Source organism: Palaemon carinicauda, chromosome 2 (genome assembly GCF_036898095.1).
Source record: "Palaemon carinicauda isolate YSFRI2023 chromosome 2, ASM3689809v2, whole genome shotgun sequence".
NCBI classification, from domain to species: domain Eukaryota; kingdom Metazoa; phylum Arthropoda; class Malacostraca; order Decapoda; family Palaemonidae; genus Palaemon; species Palaemon carinicauda.
Window position 1 is genome coordinate 115,619,019 of NC_090726.1, and position 16,952 is coordinate 115,635,970.

The 16,952-nt window shown below is 36.1% G+C and overlaps 1 protein-coding gene across 1 annotated transcript in view; it reads left to right on the forward strand.

The window, feature by feature from the left end:
- The window catches only part of LOC137620647 (uncharacterized), a 97,032-nt gene that overhangs the window by 39,147 nt on the left and 40,933 nt on the right, over positions 1-16,952 (forward strand). The window contains exons 4-5 of the mRNA XM_068350978.1: positions 8,165-8,291; positions 8,504-8,596. Of these exons, the coding sequence (XP_068207079.1) occupies positions 8,165-8,291; positions 8,504-8,596 (220 nt within the window). The remainder of the gene's footprint in view (positions 1-8,164; positions 8,292-8,503; positions 8,597-16,952) is intronic.

Consider the following 16,952-nt stretch of genomic DNA (forward strand, 5'->3'; position numbering starts at 1 on the left):
GACATGAAAGGACAATAATTATACGTTAGTGATAAAGTCTGAATTTGAGAAATGCTGACAGTTAAGAACAGACAATGTGAGATACTCGCGAGAAATAGATGGCCTTAATAGCCAATAATACCATGCCAGCCACCCGTTGAGATACTACCACTAGAGAGTTATTGGGTCCTTTGACTGGCCAGACAGTATTACATTGGATCCTTCTCTCAGATTACGGCTCATTTTCGCTTTGCTTACCCACACACTGAATTGTCTGGAACTATTCTTTACATGTTCTCCTCTATCCTCATACACCTGACAACACTGAGATTACCAAAGAATTCATCTTTGCCCAAGGGGTTAACAACTGCACTCTAAATGTTCAGTGGCTACTTTCCTCTGGATAAGGGTAGAAGAGACTCTTTAGCTATGGTAAGCAGATCTTCAAGGAGAATGACACTCACAAATCAAACTATTGTTCTCTAGGATTGGGTAGTGCCAGAGCCTCTGTACCATGGTTTCCCACTGTCTTGGGGTAGATATCTCTTACTTAAGGGTACACTATTCTATCATATTTCTCCTCCTCTTGTTTTTTTAAAGTTTTCATAGTTTACATTATATGAAAGATTTATTTAATTTGTTAATTAATTCTCTTGTAGTTTACTTATTTCCTTATCTCCTTTCCTCACTGGCCTATGTTACCTGTTGGAGCCTTTTGGCTTATAGCATCCTGCTTTTTCAACCAGGGTTGTTGCTTAGCAAGTAATAATAATAATAATAATAATAATAATAATAATAATAATAATAATAATAATAATAATAGCAGAAATTCACGCTAAATAGGGTGAATGGAGCAGTGTGGGTGAAAAGTTCAACATGCTTCCAAAGAGCCTGCCATGATGGTGTATGGAATGACTTGATGTAATTGTGGCAATGAATATCGTGTTGATATAATCAGGAGCCATACCCTATTAAGGAAACGTATTCATGTTAGAAAGAATAAACACACACACATATATAGGTATATATATATATATATATATATATATATATATATATATATATATATATATATATATATATATATATATATATATAGATATATATATATATATATATATATATATATATATATACACACACACACATATATATATATATATATATATATATATATATGTGTGTGTGTGTGTGTGTGTGTGTGTGTGTGTGTAAGCGTTTGCGTAAGCTTAAAGATATTAACATTACAGCTTATAAAAATGAGAATCCGGTAATGATAGACATTATGAGGTTACAAAAAAAAAATGGCCATGTTTAAAATCTATAATAAATCATATGCATAAGGAGAGTTTCAAAGACAGACATCTTAGAATTTCTATACAAATGAAGAATGGCTAAAGTCATTATTATCCTAAAATATAATTCATACATTTTTTTAAAGAAGCGGAATAAAGAATATCAGCACAACGTTCCTAATAATCACCCAGTTGTATGTTTTTTTGTTTTTTTTCACTAACTTTTCTATTATAAGTTCATCTTGGCTTTCATCAACGACTGATTAACAATCATCGAACCATCGTTATTACCACCATTTATTTCTGATAAACAACCGTTGTTGTTATCAAGAAAGAGCGAGGACTTTTGCTTACTTTGCTTTTAATATATCGTGATAAAGGAGAGACACTTAAGGAACTTACATAAACACTCGCTCTTCCAATATTTGCTAATCGAACGCCTCTACTGGGTATAAGTTTGTACAAATGAAAGTTTATAAAGGATTTAGACGTGCGCGCTCTCTCTCTCTCTCTCTCTCTCTCTCTCTCTCTCTCTCTCTCTCTCTCTCTCTCTCTCTATTTTACAGACATAGATGTCAACGTGAAAACTGAAAATAGTAAAAGAAAATGACATCAAACGCGTTCGGAACACCTTGGAGTCTTAGATAAATTAAGGATAAAACTTTTAATGGGTTTGACAACGAAGAAATCAAATACCGTCAGAAGAAAAGGGGAAGAGAAAAGACTGGTCCCCATTTCCCCTGATGTTCACAGAATCTATTACTTCTCAATTATAATTATACATTGTTGCGCATGTTAGAGAGAGAGAGAGAGAGAGAGAGAGAGAGAGAGAGAGAGAGAGAGAGAGAGAGAGAGAGAGAGAGAGAATTTGTTAATAAAGATTTTGCATTACTTTGTTCGATAATTACACACATACATATATACTGTATATATATATATATATATATATATATATATATATATATATATATATATATATATATATATATATATGTGTGTGTGTGTGTGTGTGTGTGTGTGTGTATATATATATATATATATATATATATATATATATATACACACAACTTTTTCCCTTTATGACTGTGTCTACCTGTATACCAACTCTTAGGTAAGTCATGAGAACGTGTCTTAAAACGTCATTTTCGATGTGACTGATTATGCTAATCCAAAACATCTGGAGCTCGTGCAGAGATTTGTGGCTAATTAAAGCCATAAACAACGTCCTAAATACACAAATACTTGACCGACAGTGGTAACTGTCAATTAAAAAAAACGTTTAATTTATCTAAGATAAAAGTATAATATGAAAACTAACTTCTGCTTGACCAAAATAAGAGACTTATTTAAATATTTTCAATTGTGCGTTTCCGGCTTCAACAATAACGATAAGTGATCAAAGGTGAAGAAGAAACTTGAACATGTCCTTACAGATTGTGTGTCACTTGTGTTGCAGCCACATGTTTTACAAGTGAAGGAAGGATTGTGTTTTTCATTGTCCTATTAACTTAGTTTTCTTCATATATATCTTTCCTTACTATGTTGTAGGAGTGAAAATGATTTCCAACAGCTTTCCATCAACTTACAAGAAGCAAAAAACATTTCTTCTTGAAGTTCATTTTCATGGAGCACAGAATACATCCGTTTCCTATCTTAATAGCCATGAAATTCCCCCTATTTATACTAGAAGGTTGAGAAGCAGCATCCTAGCTTACCCTTTGACAATTGTTATATGCTCTCTTTTCATTATAAAAACAGATGAAATATTACCAGTTACTATAAAATATCTTTATGTATGAGAAACATTGACAATAGTTGAATTTTGCAATTTTGCAATTATTATTATATAATGCATTTCTCCTTACCCATAAGTTTTAATCATATATATCACAAATCTTTTTAGGTAATTTGTATTTTTCCTAACTATATAAACCTAAGTCCTTTAATAGGAGCATGTGTTAAACGTAACTAGAATTCGGCTGTTAAAAACTTAACGAGGCATCGATAGTTAGTGAAGGCTGCCAATATGACCTGGGGTGGTTAAGGCATGAAGTAAAACTTAATGGAATTGGGTTTGTATAATTAGAAAAAATATAAAATTACTTTTAAAATTTATAATTTGTTCTTACACATATGCAAACTGTCATCCCTTAATAGGTGACATATTCCAAGGAGGGAGGAAATCCAAATAACTGGGCTGGCTGGTTTAAAATCCCGGGATGTCCGAAAATTTTGACATGCGGAGTTGCGATAGTGTTGCTTCCTGTCCACTTTCCATCACCTGGTAAAAGATTTACAGGTGATAGGCTAGGTTTCTGTCCAAGGACAGAAGGTCGTTGAAGAACCTTTACTATAAAATGGTAAGATGTCTTAATGCATGGTCAAATAGGTAATGGGGTTGTCCACCTATATGTCTACCCTTCTATTATAAAGAGGAGGGGGGGGGAGATACTTCTATATATATAAATATAGAAAAACTTCTTGGTATGGAAACTTGACAGCATCAACGTCCACTCCAGCAAATGAGGACAAGACTGCTGCACCTCAAGGGGAAAGAAAAAAGGAAAGAGGGTCAGACCTTTTTACCTCTCATTCTAGACATATGTTACAACCACTATCTTAGAAAAAATGTTTTTTGTCCTATAAGGGAGCCAGACTCACTACACATCCTGCTGAGTAGCTACCACAGGGCCCAGTGAGAACATATTAAAAAATGTGGGCATACTCCAACCGATATCAGGGCTGAGAATGTTGTCTGGCAGTCCAGACTCCAGCCTTCAACACCTGAGTCACTGATAGGTTCTCTAAAAGGCTAGTGTAGAAACAATCCCTTTGATTTCGTATTATCAGCTGAAGGGGGAAACGTTCTCCTAATCTATTTCAGAAGTTAGAAGGATATGGTATTCTTGGAGATTTTCATCTTGAGTCCACCTGTACTACCGAAAAGATTTTGTCACTGAGTTCGGACGGACTGCATCTATTTTAAATGCCGCAAATTTCATGTGTACTTCTCTGAGGCTAATGCAAGGGGGAAAAGGGTCTTTGAGTCTGTTCTCTAACTAATGCTTCCCTTAAAGCTTTGATTGGGACCCTCTTCAGAGACCGGAGAACTCGGGTGGTATCCCATGAAAGTGATTTAGGTTTCCAGGAAGATGAAGCTGCGGGAAGGTCGAAGTGAACCTAAAACTCTGATAAAGAGGAAATATCTAAACTCTTCATTCTAAAACCCTGGCTCATGGCTGAGCAATAGCTTTTTGCCACTGATACTGAGATGAGCTTCTCCAGAGGAAGATAAACAAGAAAATCTGCTAACAACTGCAGTATCCCTTCTATAGCACCAATCAAAGATGGTCCACTTTGCCTGATACACGTGCAGAGGAGCTACCGAGATATCCACACAGACCCTTTGTAATGCATCATGAAAAGCCTTTCATTCAGAAGATACTATATAGTTTCCATTTGTGAAGTGACTGGTAATTCAATGCATTTTGCCCCATCTACAGGTGAGGCTGGTACAGTAGGTAGGGGCATGAGTACCTCAACTAGGAGCATCAGCAGGTCTGGGTACTATGTGGTCATTTGGGAGCAACCTGGGATCTCTTAGATTCTGGATAGTGAGCACCTTCATATCAGGGTGAATAGAAAAAATTTCTAGACATAAGCGTTGTCCCACAGGTGTTGAAAGGCATCCTCTACGACCGCTGGTAAGTCCTGTACTGTGGAACAGGCAAAGGAAGTTTCTAGTTGAGCTGAGTGGTGAACAAGCTGATTGACAGGAAATCCCACAAAGTCAGAAGATGGCACCACAATGTGCCTATGACTTGTCCCTGGCACCTGAACTTGGCAGCCAAGAGTGACCCTGCTTTGAGTGGTACTGTGATACATTGCTACCCTTCTAGCTGGTGTGTGAAATTATGGTATTGTTCTTGCATATTAATGTTACTGAGTGGCATATCAGACATGTTGGAATGACTGCACTGACAGCAGAGCTGTCTTCGTTTCTCGCAGGTTGATGGGCAGGCCTTTCGTCAGACAAACACCTAGAGGTGGTCTAATTCTGTGGTAGGCATCCCATCCTTCTTTCAAAATTTTCATAAAGAGAAGCATTTCCAAAGTAGCACATTCCACGAAGTTCTCGTCATTTAGGCACCAAGCAAGAACATGTTCCACCAGGACTAGAAAAAGAGGATCATCATTGGCGACTGATGCATCTCTCTTCCAGTGCTACAGGATGATCTCTGATGATGAAGATACTCATGAGAAGCGAGATTCTCTATTGACTATGTATGTCCAAGAGCTGTCAAGAGAAAAGTATTTTCTGAGTCTGACGGTATGGACTTTACTGCTGTCATATCTATCTGCATTACCAGTAATTCCAATCCTGTGTGGGTGACGCACAGGACTTTTCTCGATTTTCCACAATTCCGAGATCCTGTCTTGATGCTGGAGCAGCTGCCTTCAAGAGGATGAAATAATCAGCCTAATGTCTAGGTATAACATCAAGGTATCGAAGGAAACGAATTCCATTGGCATGAAACCAAGCTAGTATGAGCCTAAGCTGTGATAGGCCTTAGCTGGTATGACCCTAAGCTGACATGAGCCTACGCTGCCATAAGAGTGAACAATTGATAGTGGGGCATTGCCCAGTCCAAAGCCTAGGACCTTTATTAGGAAAGCTTTCCTTTCAATGTAGTTCCCTGGAGAGTTGAAAGTCACGAGCATAAGTTTTGATTGCAAGGTTCCCAATCCTGTGGTTTCAGAGTAGGTGGTACTGATTGCGTTAACTCCAATTGTGTGGTTTCTGAAAGAATTTTTGCAAGATGGAGGAAATGTTTGTAATCTGGAGGAAATATTTGTATAATGAAGGATCGACCTCTTCGCCACGTAGTTTTAACAGGAAACTTCCCAGTGTTTTGTTCCAATGTTCCAGATCTATGGGCGATGTTCGAAGACGCTTAGCTTTTCCTCCGTTCAGCTTTAGCCACCCGCTGATTAACCAAGTATATATTACACCAGGCCTCCGAATGACCATTTTAATCGTGTTTATAATAATAACTTTAATAACTTTAATGATAATAATTTTAATAGTTTTGATAACGGTAGGGGGAAACAGTATCAACGTTATTCATTTTTGAGAGTGGAATAACAGAAATTAAAAGAAATTAGTTTCAGGGGTAGAATTTTTTTTAGACTAACTTTAAAGTAAACATCAAACTTTCGTGAAGTAATTCTTCCATCAATGAGAGCAGACTGACAAATATCCACTCTCTACCCTACCATAGCAAAAATACAATCATCCTAATTCTAGTTATACTGGCAGACAAGCAGGGCAGAATGTCTAGACTCTCGAGTCTTATCTAAAAAAAAATCAGCCCAACCCTAGAATCCATGGAAATTTTTTTTACAGAGTTAGTCCAATATATCAATATGAGAATATTGAGATTTCTGAGGTTGTAAGTTGGCAAAGCAAACTTACCTGAGGGACAAAAGGCCTACAACCAAGAATTGAGCTAAGTTCTTTAAATTTTACTTTGGGGCTAACACCTTGTAAGAGAAGAGTTTCCGGACTTTAAACTGCTATCTAAATTAATATGAAATCACACAGATTTTTAGGAGAAAAACCATAGTTATAAAACATCCAAATTTGGGCATTCCCCATTATAGCTGCAATCAATTTTCATTATTAATTCAATAAAATTTTGCAGGAAGAATTCAAGTCATTATGCACCCCATACTAACACTTTAATATCCTACTGATTTTATTACAATATCAAGTATTGTATATTATCTACTTTTATTAGAGTTTATGAGAGTTGGATATCAAGACAAAGTAAAAATAAATGTTATTGGTTATATTTGGTTCATGTTTCTAGTAAACGCACACCAGAAACGATGTTGTCTTCATAATTAAGGCATATATCAGAAACTGTCTTGAAAATTGCAACAAATGAAAACCTGTGTTGAGGTCAGAAAAATTAAAAAGCCTGCAGATGTGCAAAATACTAGACAAAATTTATTTTGCTAAACTTCTGCTTCTCTAGTATCAATCAGCAAATAAAAACATAAAAGATAACAGAAGCAATTAAAGTCGTGCGAGAAGCTTACGCAACCTTGCAATGTTCAATTAACTTTTTGTTACTTATTTTGAATAATTAACTAACGACCAAATGTACCGATTGTTGAATTGTTACTCGAATCAAGCTATTGCATAGGTTACCTTTGGAATATACATTTACTTAACTTTTATATGTTACTCATTATAGAGTATATCAAATCTAATAAAATGATCTATTTCTATCTATGTTACAATTGATATATAAACTCCATTTCGACTTACATTCCCTCTTCCTTTCATTTTCATATTTACTGCTTTTGCTGCCAAGAATCACTTGCGAATCAATAATCTTAGTTACACTCTCAATATGAATTTTAGAGAGATGTGTTCTTGCTTGTTACTTTGATCTTAGAAATAAGAATATTTTATAAATATGTAACGGGATCTATTATTTATATTCTAAAGCATCTGAAACTAAACCTTGTAATACAGTAATATACAAAGACCTATCATGACCTTTTTTTATATTTATTGATACAAAGTGAATTTTTAAAAATAATATAGATATATTTTTCTTTTGAATAGGGTTCCAAATCCACCAGGGGAAATGTAATGAAAGAAAATTATGAAATATAAAATATACAATAATTTCAAGTCAAACTGAAGTTCGGAGCGAACTAACATGATAATCCATTAATGATTCTTACGTTTCCAGGTAAAAGAAACTATAATTATATGTACCTTATTTTCGTATGGAATTATGCTACGAAATGTAAAAATGAAATCATATTGCTTCTACATTATACAAGCTGAACCTTTGATATTTCTGTTCTAGATCTACCTCCGCCAAGATTATCCGAAACATCTGGTATCCAAGGTCCTCCTCAGTCCACCTATCGAGTGAATTATCCAGGAGCAAAATTAAGAGTAGGGGCACCAAAACCATCTCATTTAACCCAAGGGTAAGTATTCTCATAGTAGTGATTTTTCACTGGATTTTTTTTACCATTAAATGTGGATAACCGTGTGTATGATGAAACGATCTTTACGAAAAATCGTAGTGCCAAATTACATCATTATTAAAAAGCAAAATCAGAATTCCTGATACAGGGTGTATTGTTTTTCAACATTTAACTTGAATATTTATGAATAGGGTCACAATCTATATTCACAGGGCTGTAGTCGTCTCTGCAAGAAGAGATACACCACCACAGTCAATAAATTTCGGATCCTCTAGTTATTCAACAGGTGCTTTTCACATGCCAAGGTAAGATTGGATGAGTGTGCGTCTATTGCGATTTTTTTTTATAATAATCTTTTTTAATAAAATCTATGTAAATTCTTTATTTGATTTAAAAAAAAAAAAAGGTTTCAGTACCATACTGACACTGATCTCAGAATAAATGTACATGCATGTATATTAATAAATAAATATACATGTATGCTAATACATACATATATGATAATTTTATCACTTACATTCGTGATATTCAGTTTATTAAATCAGCAAAAACTACCTTTTAATATCGAGTTCACTCTGCCACGGGATCACAGAGCCATAAGGATGTGCCTTTCATAATTAGTGCTTCTATTACCCGGCCAAAGATTCGAACCTTACCACCGGTTAGAAATAAATATAAACATTAAGACTATACAATTCGGCCATAGATATGTAGCCTGTACATGTAAACATGTATGCATGTATGTATGTATGTGTGTATATATATACATATATATATATATATATATATATATATATATATATATATATATATATATATATATATATATATATATATATATATATATACATACATATATGTATATACATTACACACACACACACACAAACACACACACACACACATATATATATATATATATATATATATATATATATATATATATATATATATATACATATATATACATATATATATATATATATATATATATATATATATATATATATATATATATATATTGTGACGTAACGTGCAGGCTAGGCTATTTGAAGAGTATCAATCGGACTCTCTACTTGACACTGTATCGTCGTATCAACCAGATCGTCTAATTGACACTGTAATGTCTTTTAAAAGGACTGAACCCGTTAATGTTATTAACGGTTCTCTTTTCCTGAGTTCATTTATATTATTCTGGAGCTGCACCTCGTTGGAATATACGGGGTTTGTTACATGTAAGAACAGACTCTGTTATAAAATCCAAAACATAACTAAATTTATTTCACAAAAGAAAAAAAAAGAAAATGTTTGTAAGATTCTTAAGAAGAAAAACATACAATGACAATTCAAAACTGGAAATGTTTTCGACTTTATAAAGTTAATAAATCAAAATGATTGAAGTCAAAAATGAAAGACAAAACATTAAGTTTACTTTGCTCCAGCAATAATCAAAACACAATTAGATGCATAACAAAAAGAAAATATCACTTAATTTCTACATTCTGAAAATCACTCAATATAATGAAAAACTACAGAACATAAATGTCAAAAGAATAATTATGGTAAAAAAAAAAAAAGTACAAGGTTGACCATATAAAAAGAAAAATAATGTTCACTATTGTCTTGGACTACTTTGTATGTGCCATAACAACAAAACCCTCGCTTCGCACTTTAAAGTTAAAAGAAAATCTTTAATTCATAACACTTGAACATAAGATAACTTGGTTATCTTAAAATAAAAAAAAATATGTTGGATGTGAATAGCTGACACAGAATTAAAGAGGAAATTATTCCCGAAGTTATTTTCCAACTACGCTCCTCTAGAATTCCCACTAATTAAATACCCTTCAGTTTTGCACTTGTTAACTTTCTCCCTCTCACAGCTCACGGTACTTAGCTGAATTTCCTTTGGTGCAGGTGTACTTGGGACGTATACTATCTCCAAAACTCCGTTGTGGGAAAAGGAAGGGGAAGGGTGGATCCTTGAGTTACGCATGAGTTTCAGTGACTCATGGGAGTCCGACCATGGGGAGCTTGGATGGCTTGTGTCCTCAGGGGAGCAGACACTGGTCTCTCTCTCTCTCTCTCTCTCTCTCTCTCTCTCTCTCTCTCTCTCTCTCTCTCTCTCTCTCTCTCTCTCTCTCTCTCGCAGGAACATTTTCCAAGCTCTCTCGGGCAGAAACTTTTTCCAAGCTCTCTCGGGCAGGAACTGACTTCTTTTCTTGATGAAGGCCTTAGGCCGAGAAGGTGAGATTTAGGGGCCATCCCCTTTATCCTCTTGATTGGTAATTTTTGAGTTCATAAGGCAGTCTTCGTGTCTTGAGGTCCAATGGCATCCGTGACCACACCTTCCTTTTCTGGGTGTTGACAAATCATGACCAAGTGTCCTCTTCTCTATGGGTGCTTTGTCCTCTCTATGAGAAAACCTTGTTCTCACATCTGGCTTATATCTTGTGGTTGACCTGGGAAAAAGAGGGGAAAGTCAAGTGCCTGGTAATTAATGGCTGTGAGCCTATATGGAGCCTGTGGGTACGGGTAATGGGAATTCATACCTCACTTCACATATATATATATATATATATATATATATATATATATATATATATATATATATATATATTATTGTTACTTGCTAAGCTACAACCCTAGTTGGAAAAGCAGAATGCTGTAAGTCCGAGGGCTCCAACAGGGAAAATAGCCCTGTGAGGAAAGGAAATAAGGAATCTACAAGGAAAGTAATTAATTAAATTGTTTTAAGAACAGTCACATTAAAATAAATATTTTATAAATAAACAATAAAAACTTTAAAAAAGACAATAGGAAGATAAATAAGATAGAATAGCAAGAGAACTCTACCCAAAGACAATGAAAGACCATGGTGCAGAGGCTATGGCACTATCCAAGATCAGAGAACAATGGTTTGATTTTGGAGTGCCCTTCTCCTAGAGGAGCTGCTTACCATAGCTAAAGAGTCTCTTCTACCCTTACCAAGAGGAAAGCAGCCACTGAATAATTACATTGCAGTAGTTAACCCCTGGAGCGAGGAAAAATTGTTTGGTAATCTCAGTGTTGTGCTGTCTGAGGACAGAGGAGAATACGTAAAGAATAGGCCAGACTATTCGGTGTATGTGTAGGCAAAATGGAATGAGCCGAAACCAGAGAGAAGGATCCAATGTAGTACTGTCTGGCCAAGTCAAAGGACCCAATAACTCTCTAGCAGTAGTGTCTCAAAGGGTGGCTAGTGCCCTGACCAACCTACTATATATAGTCCATGAGCCAGGACCATATTTTTCACTAATTGGTACCACCCAGGGTGGCAAATCCTAGTGTTGATTTTTAGAAAGATACATACCTACTGCTAATATTTTCATGTGATAACCATTGCTGCGTGGTAGCTTAAGTATGGTTATGAGCAGTTAAGTAATATCACCTTGTTAACTCCAAAACTTGGAATTTTCCCCTCAAGCTGGTAATACTTAATTTATATATTTCTGTTGACTGGATATCAGGTATTGGCTACATGTATTTGTGTATTTATAAAGAAACTAGGCCCCTAGACACCTAATTATATTGGTTCTGTGTCATGTTTTGTTATTTTTTAGGTAAAACAGCCCAAGAGAAAAAATTAGGGGCTGGGGTAAGTTCTTGTCCCACAAAATTTAAACAATACACTTCAGATGCATCACATCCTATTTGCCTGCTTAAGGCATGATCAGACAACATTTCAAGGACTTACTTGTCAATGTGAGAGACACATTTGTAACACTAACTGCTGTTTTCTTGAAAATTAAAAATCAAATTAGAAATATTTGGGGGCTCTGGTCCCATCCGCATTCTAACTTCGCCGTGCAATTTTACTAGTTGTATTTCTATACCTGCCTTATTAACTAGCATAATACAATGAAACAGACTATTCTATGCATACATAGAAGGGAAGACAAAATCAAAACCACAAACTATACCATGTTCCCTTTTATGTAATATAAAAGAATGCATACATAATATCACTATAGGAAACAGACAGGGAATAGTGGTATTGTTCAAGCAGACGGTATTTACGCATGCCCATTGTATACCATAAGCAAGCTATATGCACAACAATATAGATTCATGTTCGTGTTAACTTTATGGTTTTTTGTACAGATATCGACAAAAATATTAGTTTTAATCATTTCTATCATCATCATAATCATCGTCCGAGTCATCCAGGTCAACTTCAACATCTGCTTCTTCGATGTTCTGATTGGAGCATGTTTAAAGCCTACACATATCAGTACACTTTAGTCCATTTGACAGGCATGTACAGCCTGGAAGTTTACATTCACGAACACACTGGCAAGACATTAGTTGCAACACAGCTTCTAGTGCTGGCGATCCTTTCTTCCATTCTATGGTGATATTCCCATCGTCTGAGGTGCACCCATGACCGTTGGGATTTGGAACTGCTGGCTTGCTACTAAGTGAGCGCCTCCAAATAGCTGCTTGATAGTTAACCCTCTGAACGTGCATGTAGAGACAGTCCTTGCATGATGGAAGCTGGCTAGACTCCACCTTTCCACGTTTCGCACAGAAGATATGATAACGCAGCTCATTGACATCACAGGTGGTGGAGGAAGATGCATACATTCGACAAACAAAGTCTTCAAGCTGTTCAAACAGTTCTGATGATACATCCCATGCTACAGCAAGATGCTTGAAGGCTTTTTGGTAGGTTTCCTTTGCTTTCATTTGCTTTAGTGCACTTAACTTGCCACGACCAGCAAATGCACTAACCGTGTCGCAACCAGTGAGAGCGCGTAAGCCTATATATGAGGCTTTGACAGACATCTTCTCCAAAAGCACTTGCAAGTTTTGTTATATCTATATATCGAGTACGGTTATTTGTCCAGCACTTCTGATATAATGGGCATTGCATCACACTACTGAACGAAAGACTCAGTATGAGGACATCAGTATCTTCTACAGTGATGAAGACAGATCTATATCCATCTTCAGATGCATGCTTGACATGTAGGAAGACCCTTGTATCAGCTTCCTCTTGTGTTGAGTTCAGCGATTCAATCTCACTGAAATTATCTTTGGTCAGCAGATAACACTTTTCCCCACAGGTTGCATATAGATACTTATCATTGACCTTAATTCTATTTGCAGGCTGCTTCCATTGCTCTACAAAAAACTCTAGAAGACGCATTTTGTTTTCAGAGCTGCACAGAAACTTTCTCCATTGAAGAATGGTATGACCAGGTGCAATGTTCTTCCACTGTGTGGCACCAGCAGAACCTCTTACACGTTTCTGCATTTTTTATTGATGTTTCCCAATACACATCAAACACGATATAAATCCGTTTACTGTGGGCACCTTCTCGAAAAAACTGAGCAAGCACAGAATCTGTAAGCTGTGCTAAGGTTTTTCCATCACCTTTCATTTTCTGAACCAGGCTCATTCCATCAATTATACATACTGATGGCTCTGGCATAGTTTCAGCTGATGCAGTATTCTTTTCCAATTCCCGGGCAAGTCTAGCTTTGTTTGTTTTTCGCAAAGTTCCATCAGTATTTGTCAGAGCCCATGGCAAAGGCCCCAGTGGATGTGCAAGAACATCTTTGATGCACAGTTGTCTACTTTCAGCGACAATTATCATATGGCCAAACAAGTTTTTGTCTGCCTTCAGAATCACTTCCTTATTGGCTGTCTTATTGCTGTGTTGCTTTTTCTTTATATGTGAGAAACTCTTCAGATTCTGCTTCTTCATTTTATCAAGGAATTTGGTTGAAGGCGGATGAGGGTCCAAACGATCCTCCTTAAATGTCTTGTAGGCTTCTTCTCCAACACTATGAGCTCTGAGGTCACTTTCTATTGCAGGTGGTACCAGGGCACCCGAAGACAAGCAGACCAAATCCTTTTGACCTTGACTTATTGGATCTATCCCACTTTTCTCCATTAGTTCTACACAGGCTTTCACGTCAGCTTCATCTTTTTTAATTCTAGGCACTTGTAAGTCTGAGTGACAGACCTTTGAGGAAGAATCTTTACCTACCATGTGTCTTAGCTGCCTCAGATATGAACCCCTGCATTTTGACGTAAGATAGTATCTGCTGACGGCCTCTGGCTTAAGACTGAGTCCTTTGGTCCGCCCAGAGGTCTGTGTGTCCTTGTTTACCGTTTCTTCGATGGTTTGATCCACTGGAATTTTTCCAAAGGGATTTTTGGACCCAAGCTGAACTGAGAAATCACCATGAATAAAATGTTCATAAACATCTAGATGGTCTATGTCTAGTCGTGACATCTGCGCATAATAATATGAGAGATAACGCGCATAATTTAACTTGCCGTATGCGAAGCACCAGGGGATCATATCTAGCCAATATCCCTCCCTTGATGCTCGAACTAAACCTATTTATTCTCTATTCTAAATATATCTCATACAGTCAAACTTATCTAACTTAAATAGCCTTAACACATGTAAACTCAATGAGGTGTAATGATATCCAATAATAATCAGGATACGGTACATAACTTCAGTTATTTACAAGATTCCATCAGCATCTATATGATTTACGAGTAAGTGACTTAAACTAACTGAATTCAGTTACTCTTCTGAAAAGAGTAAAGATTGCACATTATGATTGAGAATCTTACCTACATCATCTACTTCTTAGCATTCCGGAAAAAATGAAAATTCTGAAAGGAATATATTTAAAAATGTCTTCAACTGCTGCAAATCTGAAGTAAAACTCAATTTAAATACAGTAGTCTTATCTTCTAACATGATCATGGGTTCACACACCAGTTATTAACAGAAAAAAACCCACTTTTACAACAAATTAAAAAGGTTGTAAAAATAAAATGAAATAAAATAAATAAAAAAAAAATAAAAAATAATAGCGAAAACTTTGAATGGCCTAGAAATATATTGAGCTACTCCGTTGAAGAGGTTATCACGTTTAAATGTACTTATAGGGACCCAATCAACAAATTGGTACTAAAAAAGTTTTGCCACCAGAGGTGGTACCGATATCTTGTCTGGCTCATGGACTATATATATATATATATATATATATATATATATATATATATATATATATATACTATCTCCTTCTACACCTACTGACGCAAAGGGCCTCCGTTAGTTTTCGCCAGTCGTCTCTATCTTGAGCTTTTAATTCAATACATCTCCATTCGTCATCTTCTACTTAACGCTTCATAGTCCTCTTCTAGTGTCTTGTGGAGCCTTGTTTAAAGTTTGGTGAACTAATCTCTCTTGGGGAGTCCAAAGAGCACGCCCAAACCATCTCCCTCTGCCCCTCAAAATGATCCCACCCACGTATGGCACTCGAGTAATCTCTCTTATAGTTTCATTTCTAATCCTGTCCTCCCATTTAACTTCTAATATTCTTCTGAGGGCTTTGTTCTCAAATCTACAAAATCTGTTGGATATTGTTTCATTTCATACCACGACTCATGTCCATAGAGCAACACAGATCTCACTAAACTGATATATATAGTCGGAATTTTATGTGTAATTTCAGGCGATTTTATTCAACTCAGCCATTGTGTGATTTGCTTTTTTCAATCTTTCGTTAAATTCCAATTCTAAAGACCCTGTATTGGAGATCATATTTCCTAAATATTTAAATGATTTTACCTCATTAATCCTTTCTCCTTCCAATGATATTTCTTCTTCCATTGTACATTCCGTTCTCATCATATCTGTCTTTCTTCTATTTATCTTGAGCCCAAGCTCCTGTGATATTTCATGCATTCTGGTAAGCAGGTTTTGCAAATCCTGCTGTGCTCTGCTAATAAGGACAGCATCATCAGCATACTCTAGGTTCACTAATTTCCTATCACCAATCCAGTCCAATCCTTCTCCACCATCTCCAACTGTTCTACACATTACAAAATACATGAGGAGTATAAACAACATAGGTGACAACACATTCCCTTGGATACCTCCACTGTTCACTGGAAAGGCATTTGATAGGACTCTATTAACATCATCTTTGCACTTGTTATGCTCATGAACAGTCTTAATCAAATTCTCATATTTCAGAGGAACTCCATAATAATGCAGGACTCTCCACAAAATTGGCTGGTGCACACTATCAAATACCTTTTCTTAGTCCACAATAGCAATAGAAATATCTCGATGTACGCAGAGCTGAAGTAAATGGCAGCTCAATAACATCATCATCATCATCTCCTCCTACACCCATTGACGCAAAGGGCCTCGGTTATATTTCCCAAGTCGTCTCTACCTTGAGCTTTTAATTCAATATTTCTCCATTCATCCTCTCCTACTTCACGCTTCATAGTCCTCAGCCATGTGGGCTTGGGTCTTCCAAATCTTCTTGTGCCTTGTGGAGCTAAGCTGAACGTTTGGTGAACTAACCTTTCTTGGGGAGTGCGAAGAGCATGACCAAACCATCTCCATCTACCCCTCACCATGTTCTCATCCACATATGGCCATCAAGTAATCTCTCTCATAGTTTCGTTTCTAATCCTATACAGCCACTTAACTCCCAATATCCGTCTGAGGGCTTTGTTCTCAAATCTACTAAATTTATTGGAATATTGTTTTATTGTCATATCATAACTCATGTCCATACAGTAACACCGATCTCACTAAACTGATGTATAGTCTGATTTTTATATGTAAT